Source organism: Scophthalmus maximus, chromosome 7 (genome assembly GCF_022379125.1).
Source record: "Scophthalmus maximus strain ysfricsl-2021 chromosome 7, ASM2237912v1, whole genome shotgun sequence".
Classification (NCBI taxonomy): domain Eukaryota; kingdom Metazoa; phylum Chordata; class Actinopteri; order Pleuronectiformes; family Scophthalmidae; genus Scophthalmus; species Scophthalmus maximus.
Window position 1 is genome coordinate 3,291,631 of NC_061521.1, and position 25,927 is coordinate 3,317,557.

General features: G+C 43.9%; 1 protein-coding gene across 3 annotated transcripts in view; it reads right to left on the reverse strand.

Annotated features, from left to right (window-relative positions):
* Positions 1-210: 210 nt before the first annotated feature.
* lrrk2 (leucine-rich repeat kinase 2) overlaps positions 211-25,927 on the reverse strand; it is a 37,632-nt gene continuing 11,915 nt past the window's right edge. For 2 of the 3 annotated variants that reach the window (XM_047333560.1, XM_035642801.2), the window contains exons 12-52: positions 25,762-25,891; positions 24,845-24,969; positions 23,770-23,897; positions 22,016-22,160; positions 21,664-21,803; positions 21,103-21,231; positions 20,361-20,531; positions 19,290-19,551; positions 18,987-19,175; positions 18,255-18,370; positions 18,044-18,116; positions 17,284-17,483; positions 16,942-17,192; positions 15,996-16,144; positions 15,738-15,831; positions 15,447-15,633; positions 15,165-15,346; positions 14,799-15,022; positions 14,465-14,592; positions 14,028-14,246; positions 13,745-13,946; positions 12,946-13,034; positions 11,992-12,179; positions 11,725-11,879; positions 11,474-11,620; positions 10,974-11,165; positions 10,331-10,477; positions 10,075-10,187; positions 9,742-9,932; positions 9,350-9,510; positions 8,971-9,141; positions 7,657-7,757; positions 7,248-7,460; positions 5,698-5,891; positions 5,086-5,158; positions 4,793-4,983; positions 4,485-4,634; positions 4,087-4,295; positions 2,772-2,840; positions 2,525-2,662; positions 211-785 (exon numbers count right to left, since the gene is read on the reverse strand). In XM_047333560.1, coding sequence (XP_047189516.1) covers positions 2,538-2,662; positions 2,772-2,840; positions 4,087-4,295; positions 4,485-4,634; positions 4,793-4,983; positions 5,086-5,158; positions 5,698-5,891; positions 7,248-7,460; positions 7,657-7,757; positions 8,971-9,141; positions 9,350-9,510; positions 9,742-9,932; positions 10,075-10,187; positions 10,331-10,477; positions 10,974-11,165; positions 11,474-11,620; positions 11,725-11,879; positions 11,992-12,179; positions 12,946-13,034; positions 13,745-13,946; positions 14,028-14,246; positions 14,465-14,592; positions 14,799-15,022; positions 15,165-15,346; positions 15,447-15,633; positions 15,738-15,831; positions 15,996-16,144; positions 16,942-17,192; positions 17,284-17,483; positions 18,044-18,116; positions 18,255-18,370; positions 18,987-19,175; positions 19,290-19,551; positions 20,361-20,531; positions 21,103-21,231; positions 21,664-21,803; positions 22,016-22,160; positions 23,770-23,897; positions 24,845-24,969; positions 25,762-25,891 — 6,323 coding nt within the window. In that variant the 3' untranslated portion in view covers positions 211-785; positions 2,525-2,537. The remainder of the gene's footprint in view (positions 786-2,524; positions 2,663-2,771; positions 2,841-4,086; positions 4,296-4,484; positions 4,635-4,792; positions 4,984-5,085; positions 5,159-5,697; positions 5,892-7,247; positions 7,461-7,656; positions 7,758-8,970; positions 9,142-9,349; positions 9,511-9,741; positions 9,933-10,074; positions 10,188-10,330; positions 10,478-10,973; positions 11,166-11,473; positions 11,621-11,724; positions 11,880-11,991; positions 12,180-12,945; positions 13,035-13,744; positions 13,947-14,027; positions 14,247-14,464; positions 14,593-14,798; positions 15,023-15,164; positions 15,347-15,446; positions 15,634-15,737; positions 15,832-15,995; positions 16,145-16,941; positions 17,193-17,283; positions 17,484-18,043; positions 18,117-18,254; positions 18,371-18,986; positions 19,176-19,289; positions 19,552-20,360; positions 20,532-21,102; positions 21,232-21,663; positions 21,804-22,015; positions 22,161-23,769; positions 23,898-24,844; positions 24,970-25,761; positions 25,892-25,927) is intronic. The other variant, XM_047333559.1, reaches the window with a different exon arrangement.

Consider the following 25,927-nt stretch of genomic DNA (forward strand, 5'->3'; position numbering starts at 1 on the left):
AAATCCACACAAACAGTAATGGAAAGAAATATACTTTGGAAAGAATGAGGAAAAATATAGAATTTATTCATGTATTTAGCAGTTGTATTTAAAAAAAATCAAAAGCAAATCACTAAAAAAAATTACATTATGTACTTAGCAGGTGAAATGTAACGGTACTCTTCATGTTTTTGAAAATAATGCTCCGACAACACACACACAAGAGTCATGTCAGTACATAAAATATCATTTAATTTCATTTGTTTTGACACCGTCACAAACAAAGTGACTTTAGTTAACACGTCATTAAAAAAAAGGTGTAGAAAGCAGGCAGCATTACGAGAACGTCTGACGTGGAGTGACTGAGCTCACTGGTAAACAAGCACACGTACATGAGAATAAATAAATCACATTTACATTTGATAGGCTTTTGTTTCCTTTGGCTTTGTTTCCATATTTGTTTTTGCTTTTTAAATCATACTACAGGTAAACAAACATGCAGGTCGTCGTCCTGAACGTCCACAATCGTTCCGCTCTGATAACAACACAAACTACATCATCTGTGTCCCTTTTAGAAAAGTGTTTTTATCTTTACAAAGATTTGTCTTCCATCTGGTAAAATGTGTCACATTATTTCATAAGTGCGCATAAAAATTTTTTCCTTCTGATTTCTCGAATCAAATGCGTGCGATTGATTCGGTTACACCGTGCTCCCCTCATTACGTATGGCTGTCAGAACATTAGGGTCAAACTCCCCGCTGTCACAGCGACCCGCCGGAGACTTGATCCCTTTGCCACAAGCAGTTCTGTGAAAAAGAAGAAGAATAATATGACTTCACTCATTACATTTTTTGGAAAATGACCTTTAATTTCAGAGGGCACTTCCTAAAGACAATGGGCCTCATGCAAGAACATGTTCGTATTCTAATCCTAAATTTGTCCTGCATCTGTTCGCACCGTGAGCTCGTACAAACAGGCCTCGTCGGACTCATCCAACGCTGCATCTTCAGAAAAGTGTGTAAATCACCTTCATAAACAGGATGAATGTCATCTGTGCGCATTTGAGCGAGCGTGCCCGCGGAGCGCAAATTAGCAAAATCAACGCCCCAAAAATACCATATAAGGTTTTGCTTCCTGCCTCATGTCAGGAAGAGTTCATTCATGAAAACAGCGTCAACGAGTAAAAAGAAGTTTACGAGATCAGAGATTGAAGTTCTGTTTCCACAGATCCCGAAATTAAAGTGTATATCTTAGCAGCGTCAGCAGGCGTTAAGTGACGATCTAGAGCCGGTCTGTTAACACATTGTCACTGAAATAAAGAGGAAATGGATCGATATGAAAATGGCTTATATAAAAACAACACCTACGACAGGTCTCGACCACTCGTCAATTCTGTGCGTATTTGAAAGAAATCATAAAAATACGAGAAAAAAAAAGGTGAATGCGGGGGTTCTCCTAAATCACTCGTACATGCGGTATATGAACAAATTTGTGCGTACGAACGGTTCTTGCATGAGGCCCAATGTTCTGTGATTGCTCACTGCTGAGTGACAGGGAGACGAAGTGCGAGGGGGAGCTGGAGGAGGATAGAGAGGCGAAGAATCGTTTGAGTTGAAGTGAGTTCCGCCACTACTGGAAACGAGCCGATGGGCACTGGAATTTGTTTATTAGCTCAGTGGAGCTTGTGCTTTTCCATTTGTTGCTAGGTCAACTGTAGCTGGTTGCTATGGAGTCCCCAAATGGTTGCTTACATGGTTGCTGTGGTGTGTCCAAGCTGTTTTAATGCTTTAAATTTACATAGACACGACACATTCAGGGTGCGATTTGCCTGGGGGGGATGCGTGGGATTTCCCCCCTTCTGGTTTTCACATCCCCACCTCTGCTGAATTATTACGCTACTTCACCAACAGACCATATTAAAGACCTAAAATAGACATAAAATAGGCGTTGATCACTGCACGGCTTTTCATAATGTCAACAAGCACGAATATTTGGAAGGGGGATTTAATTCCTTCATGTTTTGGTTTTTTTGTGCACTGGCTAATGCCAGTGCTCGTGGCTTTAAGCTCCCTTGGCAGAACCCCCGTCTCCCATGCGGAGGTCAGGGGTTCGAAGCCACGCCGTGACTCATGATAGTCAGAGTCACAACCCCCTTCTGTTTTTTTTTTTCCTCCACAAATTGCACCCTGGATGCATTGAACACTGAAACTTCGACTAGGACACTTCTACTGGATGGATGATGACAGTGTGCACTAACTAATATGGGAGGAGCGGGAGGCAATTTGCAAGTGATGCACATACAGTAGAGGTTAAATGCCACTGTGTAGCTGCCCACAGCTACACAGTGGCTGTGGGCACTATTCAATCCCTTTTTTTTCCAAAAAAAAGGGATTGAATAGGTAAAAAAAAGTCCTGCTCATCCTCCTGTTGCCGCCGACACATCTGCTCCTGTCATCAGGTCGACTGTGGCTACAACTGCGGCTAATTCAACATTATGTCACGAATTGAAGAGTAGGGTATAAAGGGAATAAAAACTGAAACATACCAACCCTATGGGCTCAGATGTGCTGCAGCTGCTCACTCATTCTGGCCGCGATCTGCCCCCTCCTCTCACAGTGTCTGCTCAGGTCCCTGACCTCCTTCGGCATGGCGCTGTTCCACACCATCAGCACCGACTCCTCGTCTGATGCGCAGAAGGCACAAACGCGCACTTAAACACAGAGGAACTCGCGCAGCTGGGACAACTGTTTGCATACAAAGTGTGGCAACAAGCAACGGCGCAGCAAACTCACCGCACTGATCCTTGTCCCGTAGGTGTCTCCGGCCCAAAACCAGCACCACATTCTTCCAGTTTAGAGTTGCTATTCATGGTTTTAAAAAAAAATGTATTAAAACGCAAACACACCTGACAGAGTTCACACAGAAAGGTTGGTACGGATACAGCATTTTACACGAGAATTACAGCAGCAAATCCACAAATATCAGGGGAACATGAGAAACCAAGGTTTGCACATAAGAGTGAGCAAACTGTTTGCAGCGTGCCGGGTTGTTTCACACACTTCGGCACACAAACACCCTGGCGGAATGTGAAATAAAAACAAAAGTAAAACCCAGCTGCCCAAAACAGGCTTCTTCACTGATTCAGCTTCCTTCCTCCACATTTTTTTTGATCCACATATCTCCCTTTTGACTCCAAGCTATAATACTTCCATAAAAACTATAGGGAAGGGACAAAATAAAACCAAGAACTGCTTCTCAGATTAATAAAATAATCTTCTCTCTCTCTGGTCTGTGCGAGGAAGCTGGAGCAGCCATAGAAGAGCCCCGTCAGGAACTGTCCACAGGTTCGATCCCGGAACCCTCCTGCTGTGAGGTGACAGTGCTAACCACTGCACCGCAGCGTTTTAGGGCCACATTGAGAAAATATAAATAAAAGTGAGACTTCGAGATTAAAGTCGTAGTCTTACGAAAATTAAGTCGTAATATTTTGAGAATAAAGTCGTAATTTTATTAAAAAATAAATTATATTACGGATATAAAAAGCAATCCAGGAAACAGGCGTGAGCCCTGGCAACAGCCATTTTCTGGTGTGGTACCAAACTGACAACAGGTACGTTAATGTCATGTTATCACTGTTAAACGTTTATCAAACACTGAAGTAGAGATACACAAAATGTTTCCAGTTTCCTAATTTTAACGCATGGGACCGATCTCCTTACATTTCTCCACTGAAATGACACAGAGACCACATTTACGACTCTATTCTCATAATTTTATGACTTTTTTTTGCAATAATAAGACTTTTTTTCTTGTAATAGCATGACTTTATGCCCGTAATATTATGACTTTATTCTCATAAATGAACGACTTTCTTGGCAAAGTCTCCGAATTTTTCTCTCTCAATGTGGCCCAAATACTCTGTAAGTATGAACCCCTTACCCAAAGAGGAGCTGTTTTAGTTTAAACAAAATATAGATATACTTTATTAATATACAAATTCAGGAAACACAGGGCTCCAAAATCCAGTGACAGATTAGAGTGCCCCAGATTCAACAGTCGACAATGACCTACACACGAGGCGCCACTAACAATAACCAAAGGACCCACCTATGAGCGCAGAGGCGATGCAGCGGGTGGAGTCGCAGCGGGGGCCAATGACCTGCAGCGGCTGGTGTTTGGAGAGCTCCAGCAGTAGCAGGTGTCCCCCCCTAGTGCCGATCCAGAGGGTTGCGGCGCTCTGCACCAGCAGGGCCTTCACTCTGGCCCAGGAGGGAGCTGCGTCGGCGGGCAGCTCTGCTTCGCCGCCCTTCCTGCCTCTGGAGGCGGAGTTGTGTTTGCAGGGAGAGGTGTCATTGACCTTTCTGATCTTCGTGTTCATTTCATTCTACAAGGTGCTCATATCTCTATCTATTAAATCAACAGTGTCTATATCTATACATGTAAACGACACAGTCACGACGTTGTGTTTTGTGTGTGTGTGTGTGTGTGTGTGTGTGTGTGTTTACCTGATGATCTGAGCACAATCGATGCAGTCGACCATCCTCTCACTCCTCTTGTCCCAGACCTCGACCGTCGGCGACCCGGCTTTGCTCAGGTACACGTATTTATCCACAACCATTCTAGACACACAAGCCTCACCAACCAGTGGCCGCTGCCTGGAGAACACGCACACACACAAACACAAAAAAACTCTACAGTTAAACAAAGACACATTAGAGTACATGACTTTGTACCACGAACCGTTTGAGGCCATGTTTCCTTGTCAGCCTGGACATTTGAACGTACAACTCTTCCTGAGTTGTGCTACACTCACTGGAATGAGAGGCTCAGTCTGGTGTCGATGTTTTTGCAGACATCGTAGTCGGCGGCGAAAGAGAGGACCCTGGTGCCGCAGCCGGCCCACACGGCCCTGCTGTCCAGGGAATGCGCCGACTGGCCCAGACACATGACGGGCGTGTTCACGTTTCCCACTGAGACCGTTTTCACCGGCCGGCCTTTGTCCACCTGCGGGTAGGAGGGGGAGAAAATGAAGATCCAAACTGCTTCTGGATTTATGACATACATAGAATTATGAAATAGATCTCATATTTAATATATAATATTTACCTGGAGCACAGAGTCCTCATAAACACTGAGAACTCCATTGGCTGTCCCGACCAGCAGGTAACTCTTTCTTTGGCTGAAATAAAAAAAAAATGTAAAAAGCGGGAACATTACTGGACGAGTGTTCAACATAACTATCTTGTGATAAAGTCTAACTAATCAGATCATTCCAGATGTAGATTTACATACAGTACATACATGCAATCTGTAGTTACAGAAGTCACATTGTATTTTTAACTTCCTGGATTTCTAACCATACTGAATAATCATTGAGGAAAACGCTGTTGATATTATTCGAAGAAATTTTCGCAAACGCTTTTTTCATCAGGAGATGGATCATTTAAACATATCCAGTTTTTTTCTCACTACATGGTGAAAATCGGGAACATTAAACATTAGGTGCTGTGTTCTAAATAGTCTCTAATGCTTCAAACTGGATGCATTAGTGTTTTACACAAACATGTTCAAACACGTAATACTGCTACTAATAATTTGGCTAGTTGGTTTACTGGGACTTTGATCAAGATATTCCCAGAGATATTCTCAGTCCTCAAAGGACAGTACAGAAAATAATCTGGTGACCTCACTCTTTGTTGTGTTTACAGATGTACTTACGTTCGACAGGGGTGTACGTGGAAGTACAGTGAGGTGACGGCATCGGTGACGCTCTGCAGGTGGTGCCAGGCTGACATGTCCTGAGTGCTGATGACCACCAAGGAGCCCGACTGGGTGCCGGCCACCAGCCAATCACAGGCCTCGTTTGGGATTTGGACCGTCACGAGACACAGGACGGGACTGGTGTCGATCGCCTGTGGGGAGGGAGGGAGCCGGTCCGTGACATTAACCACTGTACATTTTTCAAGTTCTCCGATATGCTGATGCTGCTCAAAGGTCAGTCAAAGTCAGGGCTACTTTTACAGCTACTGATAGGAAAGAGGTGTCAAACACACACACTCAAAAGAGGGCATATGTCATGTGTGTTTCTGAATTAATGAACTGAACTGTGCACTCACAACATAGTGTGTTAGATAGCCAGTTAAAAGCTCCTCCAGTATCTCTGCCCACAAACAGCATGGCTACATGAAAGGGATCGATTCAATACTGGAGCTTTCTATGTGAGAGTAAGGAGATATAGACGCCCCACAATTCATTGCGGCAGCTATATTTAACCCGAGGCGCAATGCACGGACATAAATGAATCAACCGGAAGTAGAAGAAGAAAAAGTAGGAGTGTATGAATATGAGCCAGTAGAGACGCACGTCATCATGTAAGTTACTGTTACATATGAATCATTTACATCTGATGTCACACAGTGGTAAAACACACTGAACCATGCTGATGGAGCCGCTGTGTTTTTTGTAGTTCATCTTTGACATTTGTAGTTTTTCAACGGCAGACGCACATCGATAACATTGGCCATCGAGTCGGCTTTTCCTGAGTCCTATGAGTCCTCCTTTAAAGCTTTCCTTGACCTCATGACGTTATCAACTGAGGTCAAGGAATAGTAGATAGGAAAAGTAGATAGCAGGGACAATCTGAATCCACCCAGAGAACTAATAGACAGAGAAAAGGAGCAGTCAAGGCCAGGAGCCATGACATAAACTTTATGTTTGCGGCGCCCCTAAGCATTCGCCTATACAACCTGTGCCAAGGGACGGCTCTGCCTGAGGTTCTATCAGTGGATCACTGAGATGAGATAAAACCTAGAGAGGCTGGTCCCAAGGGTTTTAAAATTGTGCATTTCTATCAAAACATGTATTCTTAATGTGAGAGTGTATTACAGAGAGACAATCAGCCCTTTGAAACAGGCGAGAGTAGTCGCCTGTCCGTTATACCATACTTTTTGGCATTTGCCATGCTCACAGAGTTAAAGGTTATTAATGTTTTACTCACAAGCATGCTTGAGGCAGTTTATTAAAATTTCTTTTGGTTCGTGCACTTGTGTAAGTGAGATTGATTTAATTTAAAATACCATACACACAGAGATTTACATTTTGATTTTGATCTACCTCCAATCAAACTGAAAGATATATTTAGAAAGGCAAGCATATTAAAAGGAAACAATGGCAAATTTTCAGCCAAAAGAGCTACTTCAGTGTTTCCCTTGCCATTACACCAAAGGCAAAATACAGAGCATTTCTGAAGTCAACAGTGCTGACCGTACCTGTGTAGTGGCCGCGTTGGTGTCCAGGTCCACTGACGTAATGGAGCCCACCTTCTGGGTGCTGCTGCCCCCTCCCAGCCAGGCTCTGTTGCTGGTGAAGGGACAGTCACTGCTGCCAGAGCTCACAGCGACGCACTCGGCATTGAACGCGTGGGGAACGACCAGCTCCCTCATCAGACACAGCATCTCCCCCGAATTCAGCATGTCGAACACCTGCGCACATGACGGAGGACGCGGCGTATTTTTAATTGTGCGTGAAATGAGCCCGATTGGCCGGGAAAAATCGTGACACATACTCGAATTGAAGCCCCCACATTCTTTGCTACCTTTCCAATGTTCTCTATTAAAAAAAAAAAGAAGAAAGAAGAAGCCCCTGCTAAACACAGTTACAGGGCCTTGAGGTTCTGACCTGAGCAGAAGTGGGCCGGTCCTGTGGACTTTCCCTCAGACAGTCCTTCATCAGCGCCTGGAAGCCCGGCCAAGGTGAGCAACTGTAGTGTTTCACTGGATCTGTGTACAAGACGGTGAAGCAAATGCTGTCTGAGTGCATACATTTCTGGAAAAATAATTGCAGTAAAACAAGAGCTCATATCTACATCTGTATAATGCTCCTGACTAGAGATGTTTTAATTCCGATATCGGAAATGCCTCCGGTGCTGCAGGAAATGTCACATCAGTGAGTATGCAAATATATATACTGATCCGATACCACGTCTTTAAAGTAGTTTCACCCAGATAAAGCTGCACGTTATCCCCAGCGGGAATATATTGCCAAATTGCTGAGCTCTGCCCTACGCTGCCGAAATCTTTTCGTTCCCGCCGCTCCGAAACAGCGGTCGTCTCTTTACTGTGACTAGCAGGTACTGCTCATAGGGCGGTGAGGAAGAAGTGATTTCCTGCAGTGTCGCGTTAGCCAGCGCTGGAGAACATGTCAGCAATTTGGCAATATTTCACACTGGAAAGTAGAATACATGAACGTGAACTGTATTGTTGGCATTTTAATCTGCGGCTGCACATTAACAGGTTTTTAAAAGATATTGTTATTTATTCCTAGATTTATTTAGTTATGAAGTTGGTGTTGCAATGATTTATACTGTCACTGTGAACTTTAAAGGTCTTTTATTTCTATAAAAAATGTCCTAGATTTATTTATTTGTGTTCTTTTTCAGTTATAACTGTCAAACTAGATAATAACAGAAGTTCTATGGCTTCATTGTCTGGGTGTATCTGTTTTTCAAAGGGTTTAGCCTAAACCAAGCTTTTATAAAATGCCTTTTATAAGTTGTTTTTTTTAAATGCACTGGTATTGGATAGGCTACCCGGTATCAGCCGATACGCAAAGTCCAGGTATCGGAATCTTTATTGATTGATTTATTGAAATAATTTTTAAGATATTTATATGTCAAAGGGGGGACGTTTTCTGACGTTGTCAGTGTTTTTTGTTAAAGATAAAAACAGCAGCAAACGAGTCCAAATTTTTTATGATAATTATGAGCGGTTGTTTTAATTTAAATCATGTGTTTTTATAATTATGGTTTGTCCTTCATGATGCCCTCTCTCTTAAGATCGGATAAATTATCACATTTCATGCAATGAAAAAAGTGTTCACAATATGAGCAAGTTTGACAATACAATGCTCTATAACACCAAAAATAAATGGCTCATGTTTATAAGATGAGGTTTTGTTAAATCCAGGTTTTCAGGCTCTAGAGGAAGGACTCACCTGGCAGTTTGCCCTGCACTGCAACCTCATCAAACTCACTGGGGAACTTCATGCCGTCGGTGATGCGCTCACCACAGGTCAGGAGGTCGTAGAGCAGCAGGCCGAACGAGAACACATCAGCCTGCTGGTTATAGATCACGTTACCCCGGGCAACCTCCGGCGCTCGGAAACCTACGGGATTCACAGGAATCAATTTACACTGTCTTTGCAAACAGTGTTCAACGTCTTGCATCGCTTGACAATTGTAAACATACACTATACCTAATCAAGAGAACTACGCTGACCTACAGTTTAACAGCAGGTAACCAGGTTGGATGCTGAATAAAGAGGATGACCTTCAACACAGTCAGGAGCTTTAAGGATTGAGGAGATGTCTGACCTGGAGTGCCCTCTGCGCTTCGGACTCCCATACTGCAGCAGTACTGGGCGATGCCGTAGTCCGTGATTTTGGCAATGATCTCGGAGTCGGTCTTCAGGTTGAACAGAAGCACGTTGTGCGGCTTCAGATCCCGATAGATGATCATGGCCGAGTGAAGGTACCTGATCACACAGACCGAACAACCACCCCATGCTTTTATTTTCAAATGTCCACATTTTAACACCATGTTTTTCCAAAATTTCTATCCGATCCTAAATATGACAACAAAGTCGTGATCATGGAACTTTTAGTTTATGGTTAAGGCAATTTTCCTTTACATCACAGATCACTACTGTATGAAAAAAAAGAAAGAAAAAGAAGGTAGCTTATTGCAGTTATCCCTAACTTTCTACCTGAGTCCGTCGGCTACTTGCAGGGCGATCCTGTGCTGGAGCTTCTGGTTGAGACTGCCGTTCTTATGCTCAAAAAGGGAGTCGAGTGAGCCGCGCAGAGCCAGCTCCATCACCAGGACCTGAGGAGCGGCACCTGCTGCCAGCAGGCTCACCAAGCTGGGGTGACGGAGGCGACCCAACACCGCCAACTCCTGGGGGTTCAAAAAGGACAAATGAAAGAAATGAAGGAACTGAACCAGTTTGATTTGTCAATGTTGCAGGGAAAACAGGATTAGTCAAAGTCACTGTCCAGGACAAAAACTTGACTTTCTTATTCGATATTCCCAGTTGTACCTGTCTGAGGAGTCTGTAGATGTAAAGCTCAGATGCATGCTTGTTGAATATCTTCACGGCTACATCTTCATTTTTGTAAACTCCTCGATAGACGGTTCCAAAGCCACCGTCCCCTGTCGTTAGATATATATTTCACTTTAGGAAAAACAAGTTTACTGCAGAAAATAATATTACCAAAAAAAAAACACCCTAGTCTTGTGTCAGTAATGAAAAAGTGAAAGAAATAATAATGTGTGAAACTGAAAGATAGGTTTACCCAGTTGGTTTTCCTTAGATAGGTTCACATCCAGCTCTTCACTGTCCAGTATTGTTCCTGCAGGCTGATCACTGAGGACTAAGTCGGGGGCCACCTGAGAGATGGGCAGTGTGCACCGGGGGTCCTCTGGACTCACCAGCAGAAAATCTACGATCCATAATAAAGATCATTTTCATGGATATAAAAATGGAAAGTTCTACGACGGCGTGTCAGGGCCACTGTATGAAAAAGTTACATTTACGAGAAAGAAACGAGGAACCTCAACACAGTACAGCCCCCGCAGGGAATGCCACACTCACACGTTAGTGAGGAGGGGCAACAGTATTGAACACCCGACTGCAAAGTATAATTTGATAAGGTCATCCACTGCAGACATAGTACACGACATGCGGCAGCGTCTTTGGTGATCCTGAAGCGATGTAGTTCTAAAAAAAAAAAATCGCCTTTTTTCTCGTCAATTTACCACTTTAATCTCCTAAAATATCCAATTTTTTTTCTCATAAATTTACGACTTTTTTTCTCGGAATATTACCCCCCTCCCCGGCTCCCTAATTTTTTTTCCCCTTGCCTACAATGGCCCTAATTTGCCGTCGTAAAGTTCAGCAGCAACACGGGTGATAGTTCTTTGGTGTGATTTATGTACCGTTGTCAAAGTAGGTGAAGAGGTCCTCCAGCAGGATCTTGCTCCACTCCTGGTCATCGTCGAAGCTGTACAGGGCCCACTTCTTCAGCAGGGCCTCGCCGCTGCCGTGCATGTCCATGTTGAGCAGGCCAGGAAACCATTCCTCCAGCAGGGAGTCGATGTGATCCACAACCTGACCCAGTAACACCCGGCCTGGGGCGAAGAGATAGAGAGAAGAGACAAACACGGGTGGACATTTAAAAAAGGGACCGACAGTAATACGACAGTCAGGAACATCAACATAGAGATAATGCAATGGCTATAACATTATCGGTAAACTTGCCTGACATAGATAGTAAGCATATGGATATTTTCATGGAGTGAAAATGTTATGATTTTTGCACCCATATAGTTTTGCCAGTCAGACAAGGTGTTCCGACCCTAAAACTCAGAATTTCTGGCTTTTTATTTAGTTGTTGCGCAGCGAGACTTGATTTTTTTTTTTTTTTAAACAGCAGTACCTTTATGTGAAGAGGGCACAGTTATTCTGACAAAGCTGGAGGGATTTCCCTCCTCTGAGGCCGCCTCCACCAGACAGTACGCTTCAGGGCACCAGCTCAGGTAAATGCCTCTCCTCCAGTAGATGCGGTTGGGTCGCACAAGTTTCTCTGGACAGCAAACCATGAGAGAGAATGTTTTTGTTTATCGACTGAGGGTTTTGGGGTTTTTTTGTCTTTGAGTCCGAAAGCAGAATAGCACGGATGAAACACACCTCTTCCGCAGAGCAAGTAAGAAGAAACCTCCAGCAGGCGGCAGATTAGTCGAGACCAGAAATCCATGGGGAAGTATGGCATCTCGTAAAGACGCACAATAACCTCAGAGTTCTCACTGTGAGGCAGCTCTATTACTGGCCTGTGCTTGGACAAACTTAAAAGAAAGGAATGAGGAGTTAGAGACATTTAAACCTACGTCATTTTTCACTTTTCTGGCCCCCCCCCCCCCAAAAAAAAGGGATCCATAGCCGGGAATTTACACATACTTGCTTGGCACCAGCAGCTGGTCCTCTCCAAAAGGCAGCGCGATCTGGAACTTCTCCAGAAGCTTGAAGAACTGCACCATGTGGCTCTTGGGGAAACATCGGGTCTCAAACAGGAACTTTTCCACCACCGAGCGCTGCACAGTTCCTTTGGGATGCTCCCAGAAGCCACAGCTCTTTATGGTCAGTTTCTACACGAAGAGCAGACAACACACACTCACACACTACAATAAAACAAGCATACACCTGAATATGATTGTTAATACAGGGCTTTTATGTTGGAAAATGGTCCCTGCAATGGCCATTTTGGTGGTCGCACGGCTGATAGCTGTGTTACTCAGTGGAGTAGATTTAGTGTGAATGATGTCTGCCGTTTACAAAGTACCAGCTGATTTCTGCTTGTATTTGACACCTACTATAAGAATATGCCGATGAACAATTCTTTGATGAACAGTGTAAATATAAGAACAGCTACTTTTTGAACGATTTGATATTTAAAAAGGTAATAAGTAGTCCAGTCAACATGTGTATATACTTGTTTCCTGGGTTACACAAAACTCTCGGATGTTGCATCAGCCTCAAGGCCAAAGGCTTTGTTTAAGCAGACACAGCTCAGTTTGCCTGTGAAGGCACGCACGCACGCACGCACGCACGCACGCACGCACGCACGCACGCACGCACGCACGCACGCACGCACGCACGCACGCACGCACGCACGCACGCACGCACGCACGCACGCACGCACGCACGCACGCACGCACGCACGCACGCACGCACGCACGCACGCACGCACGCACGCACGCACGCACGCACGCACGCACGCACGCACGCACGCACGCACACACACACACACACACACACACACACACACACACACACACACACACACACACACACACACACACACACACACACACACACACACACACACACACACACACACACACACACACACACCTGGGAGATGATGTTGCACAGCCACTGTGGGTTGATAAAGTACAGATCCTGCAGCTGAAGTGCAGGATCGTCGAAGTGCAATAGAATCCCTGCAGAGTGAAAAACACAACGTTTGGTCAGACAGAATTCACACTGAATGTATTAACTGTAAGAGGCAAAAATTATATTTAAAGTCGACCTCCATTCAAAAAAGTGTTTTCCTTCTGTTTCTGTCCTCTAAAGCGCCTGACTAAAGGGACTTGTTTCAAAGCAAATAATGTCATTCGAATATGTAAATGTGAGGCAAAGAAACCGGAAACTTCCAGTGCAGCAGAGTCAGCGCATCATGAGAGGACAGCAGGTGTGTCAGCAGACAGTAAGCCTTAGCATTAGCAGTTCGTGAAAATTTGATGGCTGAGTCTCGCCGATGTTGCCGCTAGCCATCTTGTTGCGCACATTCTTCCACTGGTCAATCTGAGCATCTGTGGTGGGCAGGGCCTGTTTTATTTGCGTATCATGAATATTCATAGTCTCAGAATTCCACAATGAGGGAGAGAGAGCGGATGGTTTCCAGCCCCATTTCAGAGGGTGTTTTTGAAAACTTTTTTGGGGTAAACAATGTTAAACAATATATAAGGCATAGCAGATTATTTTTATATACTTTAAAAAACCTTGACTGGAGGGGGGCTTTAAAGGATGAAATATATAGGCCACTTTTAATTCTCTGTATGCATAACTTCATTCTTACACTAATTCAGAAATAAATCGCACAGGGAAGGCAGGTTTTTTTTGGTTTAACGTGGCCCGGACCCAGACTGACCGGCTTCGCTGAGGAAGTGGACGGCGTGCGGGAGCTCAGTTTCCTCCAGCTGCAGCTGACTCTCCTGGATGAGCTGCAGCAGCTCCGGGCGCCTGAGCACGGGGAACTCTGGGGAAACCCTGTTCCTCTCCAGGAGAATGCGACGCTCCAGCTCCACGTAGCTGTCTGGAACCAGCTGGCCCATCACAGGCTGGCCCTGGATCTATGAGAGGGACAGGTGGCGAGTCAGGGGGGGCTAAAGTCAGGAAAGGAAACATTTAACTGGCCCTTTGTGTCCCTTTACCTTGAAGCCGGCGACCTCTCTGGCGATGGCCTTGCGGAGTCTGGCCATAGAGTCCGAGTCCTCGCAGACGGAGACCACGTGGTAGTCCGTGATGGCGGGGAAACCCTGGTGGGTCAGCAGCTCCGTCCTGATCCTGGTCAGGCAGTCCTGAAGCTGCTGCTCGTCGCTCACGTCCGTGTGGGTCCCCACCAGGATGACCGGGGAGAAAGGAGCTACCGCCTGAAGTGAAGAGGAGAGCTCACTCAGACTCTTCCGGGGCAATCTTATTTCCCATTACAGTTTTTGGCTATCACGTCTATCTTAAAACAAAAACATGTAAAAAAAAAAGTTTCACTAATTTGTGTTTTAAAGATCCCTTCTAATCTCAAGTCAGACCAGGACATTTTCACATTACATGAACATAATTATCATGCCTGGACGAATGGTTCATGACTTGCCTTGATGTTGAAGAGCCAGGGTTTGAGGGCGTCCACCTGACCCGCTCCTTTGCTGAGGTCGTAAACCACCAGGTAAAGAGCTCTCGAAGTCAGGAAGTGAGGGTGAGAGCCGCTGAACTCCTCCCCACCTGGGTGAAGAGGCATGGAGAGAAACTAGATCACAACAGGTGGATAAAATGCTGAATCACCAGTGTCAAACGTGGGCTGTTTTTTCTTTACATATATATATGTATATATATATATATACATATATATATATATATATATATATGTGTGTGTGTGTATCCAACTGCTCTGTAAATGTCTCTATCCAGATTTTTAAATGCTGCCCAACCTGAGAAGTCCCAGACGTTCAGCACCATCTTCTTCTTGTCCCGTTCACCGATGGTCCAATCCCCGACGTCAATGCCGACGGTGGCCCTCTTGGAGTTCAGCTGGGACCGCTTCAGCTTCATCAGCTGCTGAATCAGGGCGGTCTTCCCGCTGCTGGCGTTCCCCACCACGATGAGCTTCATCCGGTAGTACGGCCCTGCCTTCTTCAGCCGCTGCTGCAGGAACCTGGGAGAGAGCGCGGGGGAAAGAGATATGTTTCTTAAGTAAACAAATCAAAATATATGAGTGATCCCACACTGTGACGTGAATTACATGAATGAGATTTAAGTTGATATTGATACTAGTCGGGTTTGTAAAGCCCCCTGACCTGACTATGTCTTTGGTCTTGCTGCCAATGAGTTTGAGGTCCAGCTGGAGCCTGAGGCCGTCCAGCGGCAGGTCCCACAGTCTGCTGAGTTTCCCCATCTCATCAGGGAAGGACCGCAGGTTCGAGTTGCGGCTCACGTCCAGAGAGGTCAGGCCGTCCAAGAGGCCGATGTTTGGAGGAATCTGGATGCAGACGACACATAACCATCAGAGGCACTTATTTGCAATATTCTGAAATGTCTCATTTCCTTATCAAGTGCTCTGAATTGTCCTTTTTTTTTACCTCGCTGAGGTTGTTGTCGCTCAGGTGCAGCTTCTCCAGTCGGCTCCATTTGTTGATCGGTCCGCTCAGATCCAGAGCCGCGATACAGTTCTGACTGAACATCAGCTCTCGGAGGTTGATGGACGCCCAGAATCCGGGGCCGGGAAGAATGGCAATTTGGTTGGTTCTCATGTCCAGGGACCTCAGGCTGGACAGAAAAAAAACAGAACAAAACATGTGTGCTGTATTAGAACACACTTGCTGACAAAATTAGAGACTAAACTATATGGAGCACCAGAGAATCGGACTTACTTCGCGAGGTCAAGTATAGTTTCAGAAACATAGGTGAAGTTGTTGTTTGCTAGTTTTAATGTCATGACCTTGGAAGGCAGATGTGACAAGGAACCTGCAGGGACCAGTAAACTCAAAATTAAAAGGTGTGCACACAGTATAAAAACAATATTACCTGGTACTGACTTGATATTCAGTTTGATGCTTATGCCAGGGTACAAAACGAGAAGGTCACAACGCTCTTCAACCGAAGATGACGAATGCAATAATGTTACTCACAGATTTTGTTCAAGGAGGCATTGAAGGTTTCCAGTTTGGAGCAGCCGGTCAGAAAGTCCGGAGAAATATTCTCCACGCTGTTCTTGCTCACGTCAAGCAGCTTGACCTCCGGCAGGTACAGAGGCGTGCACAGCTCGGTTATACTGTTCCTGAAAAGGCAAAGAAGATAAGACAAGAGATATCAGCAGCATTCTGCCGTTAGACGTGTGGACGCACAACAACGTCGTGAAATAACGTGGATGTGTTTTTTGCTTAGAAAATTTTATTTGGCATGAAGAAAGGAAAAGGGGCCATTTGCAGTTATTAAACAAATTGAAATAATACGTTTACCCTTGTAGAGATGTAATGACTGAACCGAGAACCTTTGCATTTACATGAAAACAAAATCCTGCACGAGTCCTAAGACATTTTTCATATTAAAACAACAGTTATTCAAAGCATTGTCGGAGGTGTGTGCTCTTTGAGTGCTCTCTTGTAATCCCTGTGCAGCACAGCAGTAATGTGTTGAGAAGCGTATCTGGGACATCAGACCCACAAAGTTGTGTAATCTCATATACACAATATAAGTCATTATATAGTCCATGTATGTGTTGACCCAATGCCCTGGATTCAGGGGAGACACGCCGTTCTTCCTGTCATGCAATCAATTGTTGAAATTGATTTCATGATTTTCCACATTTCCCTTTTTGCTGTGACGAACATTCCAGAACGGATGTGGCTTTGCTCTTTTCATGGCAATAAACCCAACAAAACAATGAACGTGACCTTAACGTGAGTGCATTCGCCTCCTAGCTACCAGAATATCTTCTTAAAAAAACACTACTACAGTAGAATTGAGTGGTGTATATATATAGTCACGCTGGAATAACTTTTTTCTTCCCTCGCCAACATTTCTCCTGCTCATCTGGATCTTTAAACCAAAACCTCAGTTGTCCCAGCAGCCTACCCTTCCATGAACAGCTCCTCTAGTCGCTCCATGGCGCGGCCCAGCTCGTGAGGAAACGTGGCAATTTTGTTGAAGGACAAGTTGAGCTGCCGCAGCGATGGGCAGGAGACGGCGGGGTCGAAGGTCAGCAGGGGACCCACAGAGTTACGAGAAACGTTCAGCGCGCCAAGCGAGGGCAGGGACAGCAGCTCCGCTGGCAGCGACTGGAGCTGGTTGCCCTGCAGGTCCAGTCGAGTCAAACTGTTCAAACTCTGCGCCCCCAACACATGAAAAACAAGCTTTAGCATAGATTCCCTTTTATCATATAATCCTTGGTGATTAAGCACAGATCGGATCCATCACCTGGCAAAGAGCTGGGGGAAACTCCAGCAGACTGTTGTGGCTCAGGTCGAGGCGAAGGAGATGCCCCAGCTGCTCCTGCACAAAGCCGTTGTCCATCAAACAAGACAGGGAGTCCAACTCATTCCCCGACAGGTCCAGCAGGCGGATCCTCTCCCTCTCTCTGGGCAGAGCGATGGAGCTTTCACCACCAGACCCCAGCGCTGAGGAGGCGATACCAAAGGAGACAAATCCTCAGCTAGAGTCTTAATTAGACTGTCATACCGTAAGTCAATAGCTTTCATACTGCAAGACTGCTACTCTGATAAAGCTTTAAAAATAAATGAAGAGGGAACTTTTTGCTCATCAAACCTACAAAAACACAACCAAATGTTGGCTGCAAGTATGATATATAGTTTTATTTTTATTTTAAATTTAACAAATGGAAGAGCGGGACAGAAACATGGTCAGCAGACACCAGAGACAGATACAGTAGGTACAGTAGGCAACACAGGAGTTTATTTTTGCCATGTTCTCATGCATCACTTTACAAATGCTTATCATCATGTGTATTTGAAACACATACAGATTAATAGTGTCTGAACCTTTTCCATTTCTAAACACACAAAGATTTGTGCATTGTCAAAGTGCTTCCTATATATTTATGTAATTTCTTCCATATAACCCCCCCCCCCCCACACACACACACACACACACACACACACCATACACTTATTTTAGCCAGAAGAGTCAAAACATAAACATAAAGATCTTGCAGAGTTACGTTTTTGGGTGGAGCACGTCCTTCCATATAGCCTGTGTAAAGGCTCACTGTGTTCGTTCTCCATCTGACCACTCTGGAAATGGAAGAAGACAAAACACCAACAGTGAGGGAACAGGCAGAGTGAGATTCCTAATTCTATAATTAAAACTGCATTGCACACAAGTAACCTCAGCATAAAATACAAAAAAAAAAAACAGTGAAGAGCTTTTACCTCTGCACTGGCATGTCTGCGGCGCATCTGCTTGCTTTTCAAGGACCCCCACTTCAGCTCCTCGGTTGAATTACTGTGCGGTTTTGGAGACAAAGCCCCCGAGAGTGACTCACTCCCTGCATAAAGAAAAAGCACACGGGAGGACAGGTGGTTGGTGACAAGAGCATTTTTTTTTTTTTTTGTGGCGAGGTCCAATTTATTTCGCCACAAAACAATATTTGTTCCAGCTCCACTCTTACATTGTGCTTTGCTGGTATAACGTCTGCTGGAATGTAAAAAAAAGTTCAGTGCTATATAAATATTTATAAATTGCACTTTGGTAATTGATTTATTTCATTGTTAATCAAGACAACAATGTAAAACGCACATATAGCCTATTTAATTTATGCAATGATGAAAAATTTGGCAAAATAAATGAAAAACTGTTTAAAAAACTTTGTTCGGTTATTCCGCCTTCTGCCAGGTGTTTCATTTTGTTTGGTTTTGGTTTCGGCCAGATATTTTAATTTCAGTGCATTCATAGCTTTGATTCCAACATACAACTCAAATTAAGTTTCACTTCCTGTTCTTGTCTGAAGACATTTGACACCTGCATTGGAATCACATTGCGTTGTAGTGTTTGTAAGGTCAAAAGGAATTGAACCCCTGATTGTACAGTGAAGAATTTAACCGTCTGACATGTCTGAACACACTGGAGGATTAGCTCTCGCCAGCAAAACCGCAAAACTTTACCGTCGCTCTCCATGTCGTCGGTGAAAATCAGGCCGTCGTCCATGGAGACAAGGCTGAAGATGGAGTCGTCACTCTCATCAGAGATGTAGCCAGAGGTCAGACAGGGGTCGGCCATGGACCTGGATGGACCACTGATGCTCTTGGATTTCTGGAGGGACTGAATGTACCTTGCCAAACTCATACCTTTACCTTTAAAGAGCAAGAACGTGGGTACACAAATGAGATTATGAAATCACAACTTCACCTTTAAATCACTGCTTCTGCCCCAAAATCCAAAGATAATCAATGTCATTCAATAATCACCGTTGCAACGAAGAGTTTGCGCCCTTCCTCTTTCGGCCAGCAGAGGGCCGAGCCAGGCGGGGTCAACGCGGCCTAGCTTGAAGCCCCCCAGGCAGAGGGCACTGTTATTGAGGTCCAGACCCAGACGGCCCAGCAGCTGAATGACCATGGGCCCATCGCACTGCTTCACGCTCACAGCCAGGGCCCTGCGGAGGTGCTGCTCATGTGCGCCGCGACTGATCAGGAGCTCCACCAGTTCCAGAGGTCCGCCTCTCTCACACACCTGCAAGAACACAGCAGAGAGGCCACGCCGGGCGGACAGGCGGGGGCTGTGACTGGCGATTATCTTATCACCGATTCATTTATCTGTTAGCTGTGGTGGTGGTGGTGCTGGTATCCAACCTCAGTAGCACCAACTACTGACAACTGTCATGTACGCCCAATTAGATTTATTCTCTGAACGGATAGTTCCTTAGACAGCGTTTGAGAAGTTTGGCCTCTTTTGTTAAATGAAAATAGAGGTTTTGTTAGGAAACATGGATACATTTCTCAAATAATAATAAAATAAGTATCCTTTGAAATAACACTATAATAGAAATCACCGTGCCTCATCAATTAGACCATAAAATGTAAAAATAGTTTTTTTTATATTTTAAAGTTTTCCACCTTTCCTATTTTGTCATGAGTCTGTCGATTGACTACAACCCCTCTTTCTGCCCACCTCCTCTCTCTCCCCCATTTTGGCGCTATACAAATAAACTTGAAATGAATTGAATTGAACATACAACGTGTAATATTTTCAGCAAACTCCTCTTGAGTGTAGTTTCAGAGTTTGTTGTGTAAAAAGATGTAAACAGTATGTAGAGAGAGGGTTTTTTTTTCAGATCTGTTTTCATAAAGTGTTCATAAAATCAAAAATGTGGAGATTACGGATCCGAGATCTAGAGAAATTAGGCTAATTCTGTCCATGACTTTGAGATATCTTTGTGGAGACAATATTAAAGAATAAATATTACAAAGTAGTTTACTTGTGAACTGCTGGAGTCTACAAATCACTAATCTGGCCTGCCTTGATGCTTTGTGACGTCTGACCTGGTAGATGAGTGACTCTGCTTTCGTCTTCCTGTTGACGTCGGCGCCCAGCTCCATCAGACACTCTGCCATTGTCGTGTCTCCGTCCTCGCAGGCCTTTTCTAGCATGCTGTAATGTAGCTCCGAGTCACACCACATCTTGGACAGGGCAAGACAGACTGACTTCCGCAGCTGACCACAGAAGGAACGGGGGGAAGAGGAGGTTAAAGGAGATTTAAGTGGCCCTATATAAATCTGTTTATTCAATTATGCTGTGGGTTCCCAGTGTTCAAAGAATTCTAGGAATTTTACAAAAAAAGTAGAATAGTGGCCTATGTGCTTAATCCGATCGGTATCTGAGCAATGTGTAGCATTCCTGCATTCTCTTTTTGTACTGTATGTTCCTTTTTGTGGGTACTCCGTGTGTGTGCGTGCACTGAACGGCATGTTTTATAAGGAATGTCTGCCTATACACAATATGTAACTGAAATTCCTGGTATGTGCATGCAGTCACAATACATTAGAAAATACATTTATGACAGCAGTTTGAACTGAAGACTTATCATTTTAAAAACCTGACTTATTGACGGAGCTAAAGGAAAATCCGGGAGGGGGATCAACGTGATACCAACTCATTCTGACGAGGACATGGAATGTCCGCACTGTACCAAACTCCTCGGGAAGATCCATTCTATAGTTGTGGAGAAATTTCACGGGAAAGCAAAAATGTCAGCCTTGTGGTCTTGGTGGTGGTCTGACTCACCGGGCTGCTGCTCTGGTCTGGAGTCTCCTCTCGGAACTGTTGGAAGATCTGCCTGTCAAAGTCTTCTCTCTGCAGCTCAGCCGCCGCTCCCGAGCAGGCATCAAGCATCCTCAAAGCCACCTGAAAACACTGCAGGACACAAAAACAGAGACATTTTATTTATATGTATGTATATATATATATATATTTATTTTTTTGATCTTTATAGCGCAAAATCATCACAAACTTCACAATCTGTACATCATGCAACACCCACTATCCTCAGACCCTGATTTTACAACCAGGGTTCCTACACATTTTCCAAATTCAAAATCCTAGACTCAAATTTCCAGACTTCTCGGTAGATGTTTATTAAGCAAGACTTGTGTCATCCATCTGTCCAACTGCTAATTCTAACACGCGCTGTCAGGAGTTCAATTTCACAAAAGCAAATATTGAAACAACAAAATGTATCATGCTCAAATAGAATGAGAAAGCAACAGCAGCGGCCTCAGTCGTGTGCTTTTTCATTTTTTTCCTGTGTCCAAGTTCTGGCACATTCTAGAAAGAAAGAAAAAGCACCTTCAGGAGCATCTCAGCGTCTTGACGATACTGGACGAGTGAAACGACGACGACAGAGGCCAGGACAGGCACGATCATCCTCGACAGCTTCTTCTTGGCTACGAGGTAGTTGAGCAGGGTCAGGCCCCAGTAGTGTATCTCTGTGGGACGTTGGGAAGTAAGTGAAAGCATAATTAGTCTTTTCTTATTTTGAAATTTTTCTAATTCAGCAATCCAGCTGCTGTATAATCAAGTTTGTACACTTTTTTTTTTTTGAATACATTAATGAAGAACACAGCTACAGTACTACTACAAATGTAATGTTGACACATATACTACCTAATGGGCTGATAATAACACTAGTATACTGTACCTCGTTCCTGTGGGAACATCTGTAGTGTATGTAGCACTGTGTCTATGGCCCCCTGCTGGCAGAGCAGGTCCACTGCACCGGAGCAGTCGGCCAGCGCAGACAACACCTTCAGGCCACACTTCTGTATGTTCGAGCTGCTGATGAACTGCACAGACACAAAGAGCACTGTGTATCCTCCCGCTGGTCATCTCAGTCAGAAATAATACTTAATACTGCATATGCAGCTATGCAACATCTAAAAAACAATGAGAAGCATCGGAGGGGTGTTGTATACCCTGCATATGGCGGATGTTACTATTTTAATATTGTAATAACACCAACATCATAACGACGTCATCATGAAGGCATTTATTCCACAGGATGACAATGATTGATTGATCTGAATAAGCAGTTGATTGTGTCTCTAATCTTATAGGTTGCAAAAGTTCATGTACTACTATACTATATGACATAAATCTCTGACATCACGACGAAATCATTCCTACCATATGATCAGCAATTATTTTTAAATCTTTAAAAGTGTAAATAGTCTTGTGGGATGCAGAGATACCTGTAAAAAAAAATGTCAGCAGTTTATTGCAAAAACACACAAACTGTACAAAAACAAAAAAGTTGGCACTGACGATCCTAATATTTCAAGCTATACAGCACATGATCGTGGCTCCCCAAATTCCAAGGGTATACTTTTTATTTTCAAGCAGGGGCAAGTACTCATATTGGTACTCGGTAACGGCAAGTAGCTAAATGTAAGAAATTGTACTTGTACAAGGTCTGAAAAATAGTGGTATCGGTGCATCCCTACTGAAAAGTTTTCATTTTTTTTAAGTGTGAGTAAAGTCTTTGGAAAAACAACTTGAGGTTTAAGATTCAATCATTCAAACATATACTGTCAATTAACTGTTTTGATCCACCCACAGCAGGTCTTGAAATCATCAGAGATATTGATGTGAGGGAAAAGTAGAATCATTTATACATTGTAAGACAGACAATGTGGCTAATATGTATGTGTATATTGGTTCTTTTGCCTTCAGTCTTAGTCTTTTCCTGGATAACGACGTTCAAATTATGTAGAGCGACATAAAGACTTGCTGGCCGTACTTTACTATGTGTGAGATACATTCTACACATCATGGTGCCTCGCAACAGTGTTCTTTCAGTTTTTTTTACATGAAAGAAGAGAGGCGTTTTTTTTTTGTTTCAAAATAAGATGTAAACCATTTGACAGATGTGACATTACATTTGCATAATGACAAAGCAAGCAGCAATAAAAGACTAACAAAAGTTGAAAGTATGGTTAATTGTAGGATTTGGGCTTTTCCTGTCATGTTTTTTTTTTCTCCTATATCTTAAAAGCCACTTTTTCAGAGTTGAACTTCCACCCACAGGCTTAAGGCACCAACACCCACAGGGGGAGGAAAAAAACATTCATTCAGACCAGCAAGTGTGGCAAATTCTTTTAAGAAATGTAATTACATCCTTCCAATATTCTGGTTGTAGGACAAAGAAGTGTATAATTTGTAAAATGAATGGATGGATTGTTGTTTAATTTGTGTACGGAATGAAAACTAAATGTACTGGATGTGGAAAACAAATCACACACAGTTTTAGAGCTCTTACATCTTTGGGGTTTTTGTGATATCTTTGTCATCTTATTATATCATATCACGCCAGATTGGAGAGAAAGAAATGGAATCAAGAACAGATTTTCTTTTTTAACTGTGAGAAAATGATTCCAGCGGGACGTGTGTTCATACCCTGTTCAGAACCTCCAGGTAGAGGGTGTGAGCTCCTTCCACCACACACTGGTTCTTCAGGACTTTCAGCGACACGTCGGCCAAGTCGGGATCTGCGACCGAGATGCCGTGCTCCCTTAAACTCCTATCTGGGAATTTACGCACAGCAATGGGAACAAGTGAACATACAGCATATAGACACAACCGCTCTGTTGTCAATCACTAATCGAATCAAGGACTGTTACAAATTCAGTGCTCGGAGCAGACATGGAGTAAACTATAACCTAAAGCGGCTCCACTTAACCAGCTTTACGTTCAACTGCAGGACAAAGAAAACACATAGCTGCTCTGCAGCTATCCCAGTACAAGCACAGCCGAACTTAGAGCTGTTCTCCTAATATCCGATTGCTCAAACTGCCAATTCAATTAATAGGCATGAACAGATTTTTGTTCATTTGAAGGCAGCAGAAGACACAAAAGACACAGGATCTAGCATAGACTGTCATCTCGCACTGTTGTGAAGAACCAATTGCATTCATATGGAGTTGTGTTACTGCCACATCGAAGTCTAGGATAACATGTAATTCTCCCATTGTCCCTCTATTTTGCAAGTGAAAAAAACATCTGTTTCTTTAGCTGCTCGCTGTTCCACTTTGGGTTTATTAGATGCATTAACATGACTAAAACTTCATCAACAGAAAGAGGGAAAGGCGCAGATTGGGAGCTCATCTCTTGGTCACACATTAACAACAGTCGGAGCACTTTGATGTTTACAAAATGAAAGGAAGAAAAGAGACTTTGGGACCAAATTCAGACCTGGTATTAAAGGGGCAGTAATCGATTTTGGAGAGAGCTTGTCTCTCTCATTGTTGTTCTTGTGAATCTCATGCTCCAGCTGGGCCCTGAACCCAGGTCTTTTGGTGTGGGAGACCAATGTCACGGTACAGCTGCCCACCGCATCGTGATTCGTTCAGCCCACCCTGGCTCCGCTCCGATGCCAGGTGTGGACTGACTGACGCACTTAGAGCTGTCCACCTGTGGTCTGATCGCTGGAGACAGATGCCAACACCAGGACTGATTGGGGCCTTGAATGTACCTGGGCAGAGGAAGACCAGGCTGGCCTGCAGAGCCTCCAGCTGTACCTCCGGCTGGAAGTTGTGGACCTTCATGGTGTTGAGGATCTGACTCATGGCCATGTTCGTCTCATCCAGACTGGCAGTCCTACAGACGCAGGGAGGCAAATTATAATCCCCAAATTAAACATGAACGCTGTTGTATCTGTACATTTTGAGAATACCTCAATATACTCAACAATGTCCCATCACCTGATAGTAAACCTCGTTTTAGCCAAGGCTTTTTTATCTTCAGGAAAAAACTTGTGAGTGTGTGGAAGTTTCCAGAAAAAGATTTTCATTTTTTTATCAAACAAAAACTTCTGCTGCACTTTCTATATCTAAAAATAAATTTCAGAATTCATCTGAGGTTTATATGAGGCTTCAGTCCTCAGAGTTAGACAAGGACAGTGTGTATTTTCTAAATCAGTTGTTGTTGTTGTTACTATTTATCCCCTGCAGAGGGGAAACACTCTGTGCTAATGAATTTATGAGTGCTGAAGCCTCGTATTTTCGAAAAGAATAAATTTGGAATGTATTTTCAGACAGAACTAAGACTTGTTTTTTTTTTTCTTCCTTATCAATCACATTTAAAGCTTATTAATTTATATTAATTTTTTTAAATGTTTTTTACAGCCAGTATGAACAAGAGGAATAATTAAAGCAAGCAAAACATTGCTTCAATGTTCATAAGGGCACCTGATTTAAGACTGTTTCGAAAAATGATGACCGTGCCTTTCAATTACAATTTCACACGCATCATAACTCTGTAAACAAGGTGAATAATCTGACCGAAACAACACTCTACCGACCTCAGTCACCTTGTTTTCCCCCCCATGTTTAATTTCTACCTCATCTATCCAGAAAACCAACGAGGATTCTAGATCACGCTGGAGCCCACCTTCCCTGGAAGAGCAGCTTGAGCAGGTTGCAGGCGCTGATGGAGACCTCTGCTGAGGTTATATGTCTCTTCATCATCTCAACGAGGTTGACGTGGAGGCCACTGGACAGCAGCAGAGAACGCATTTTACCTGTGACCAGAGCAGAGACTTCAGGAACCAGCCAAC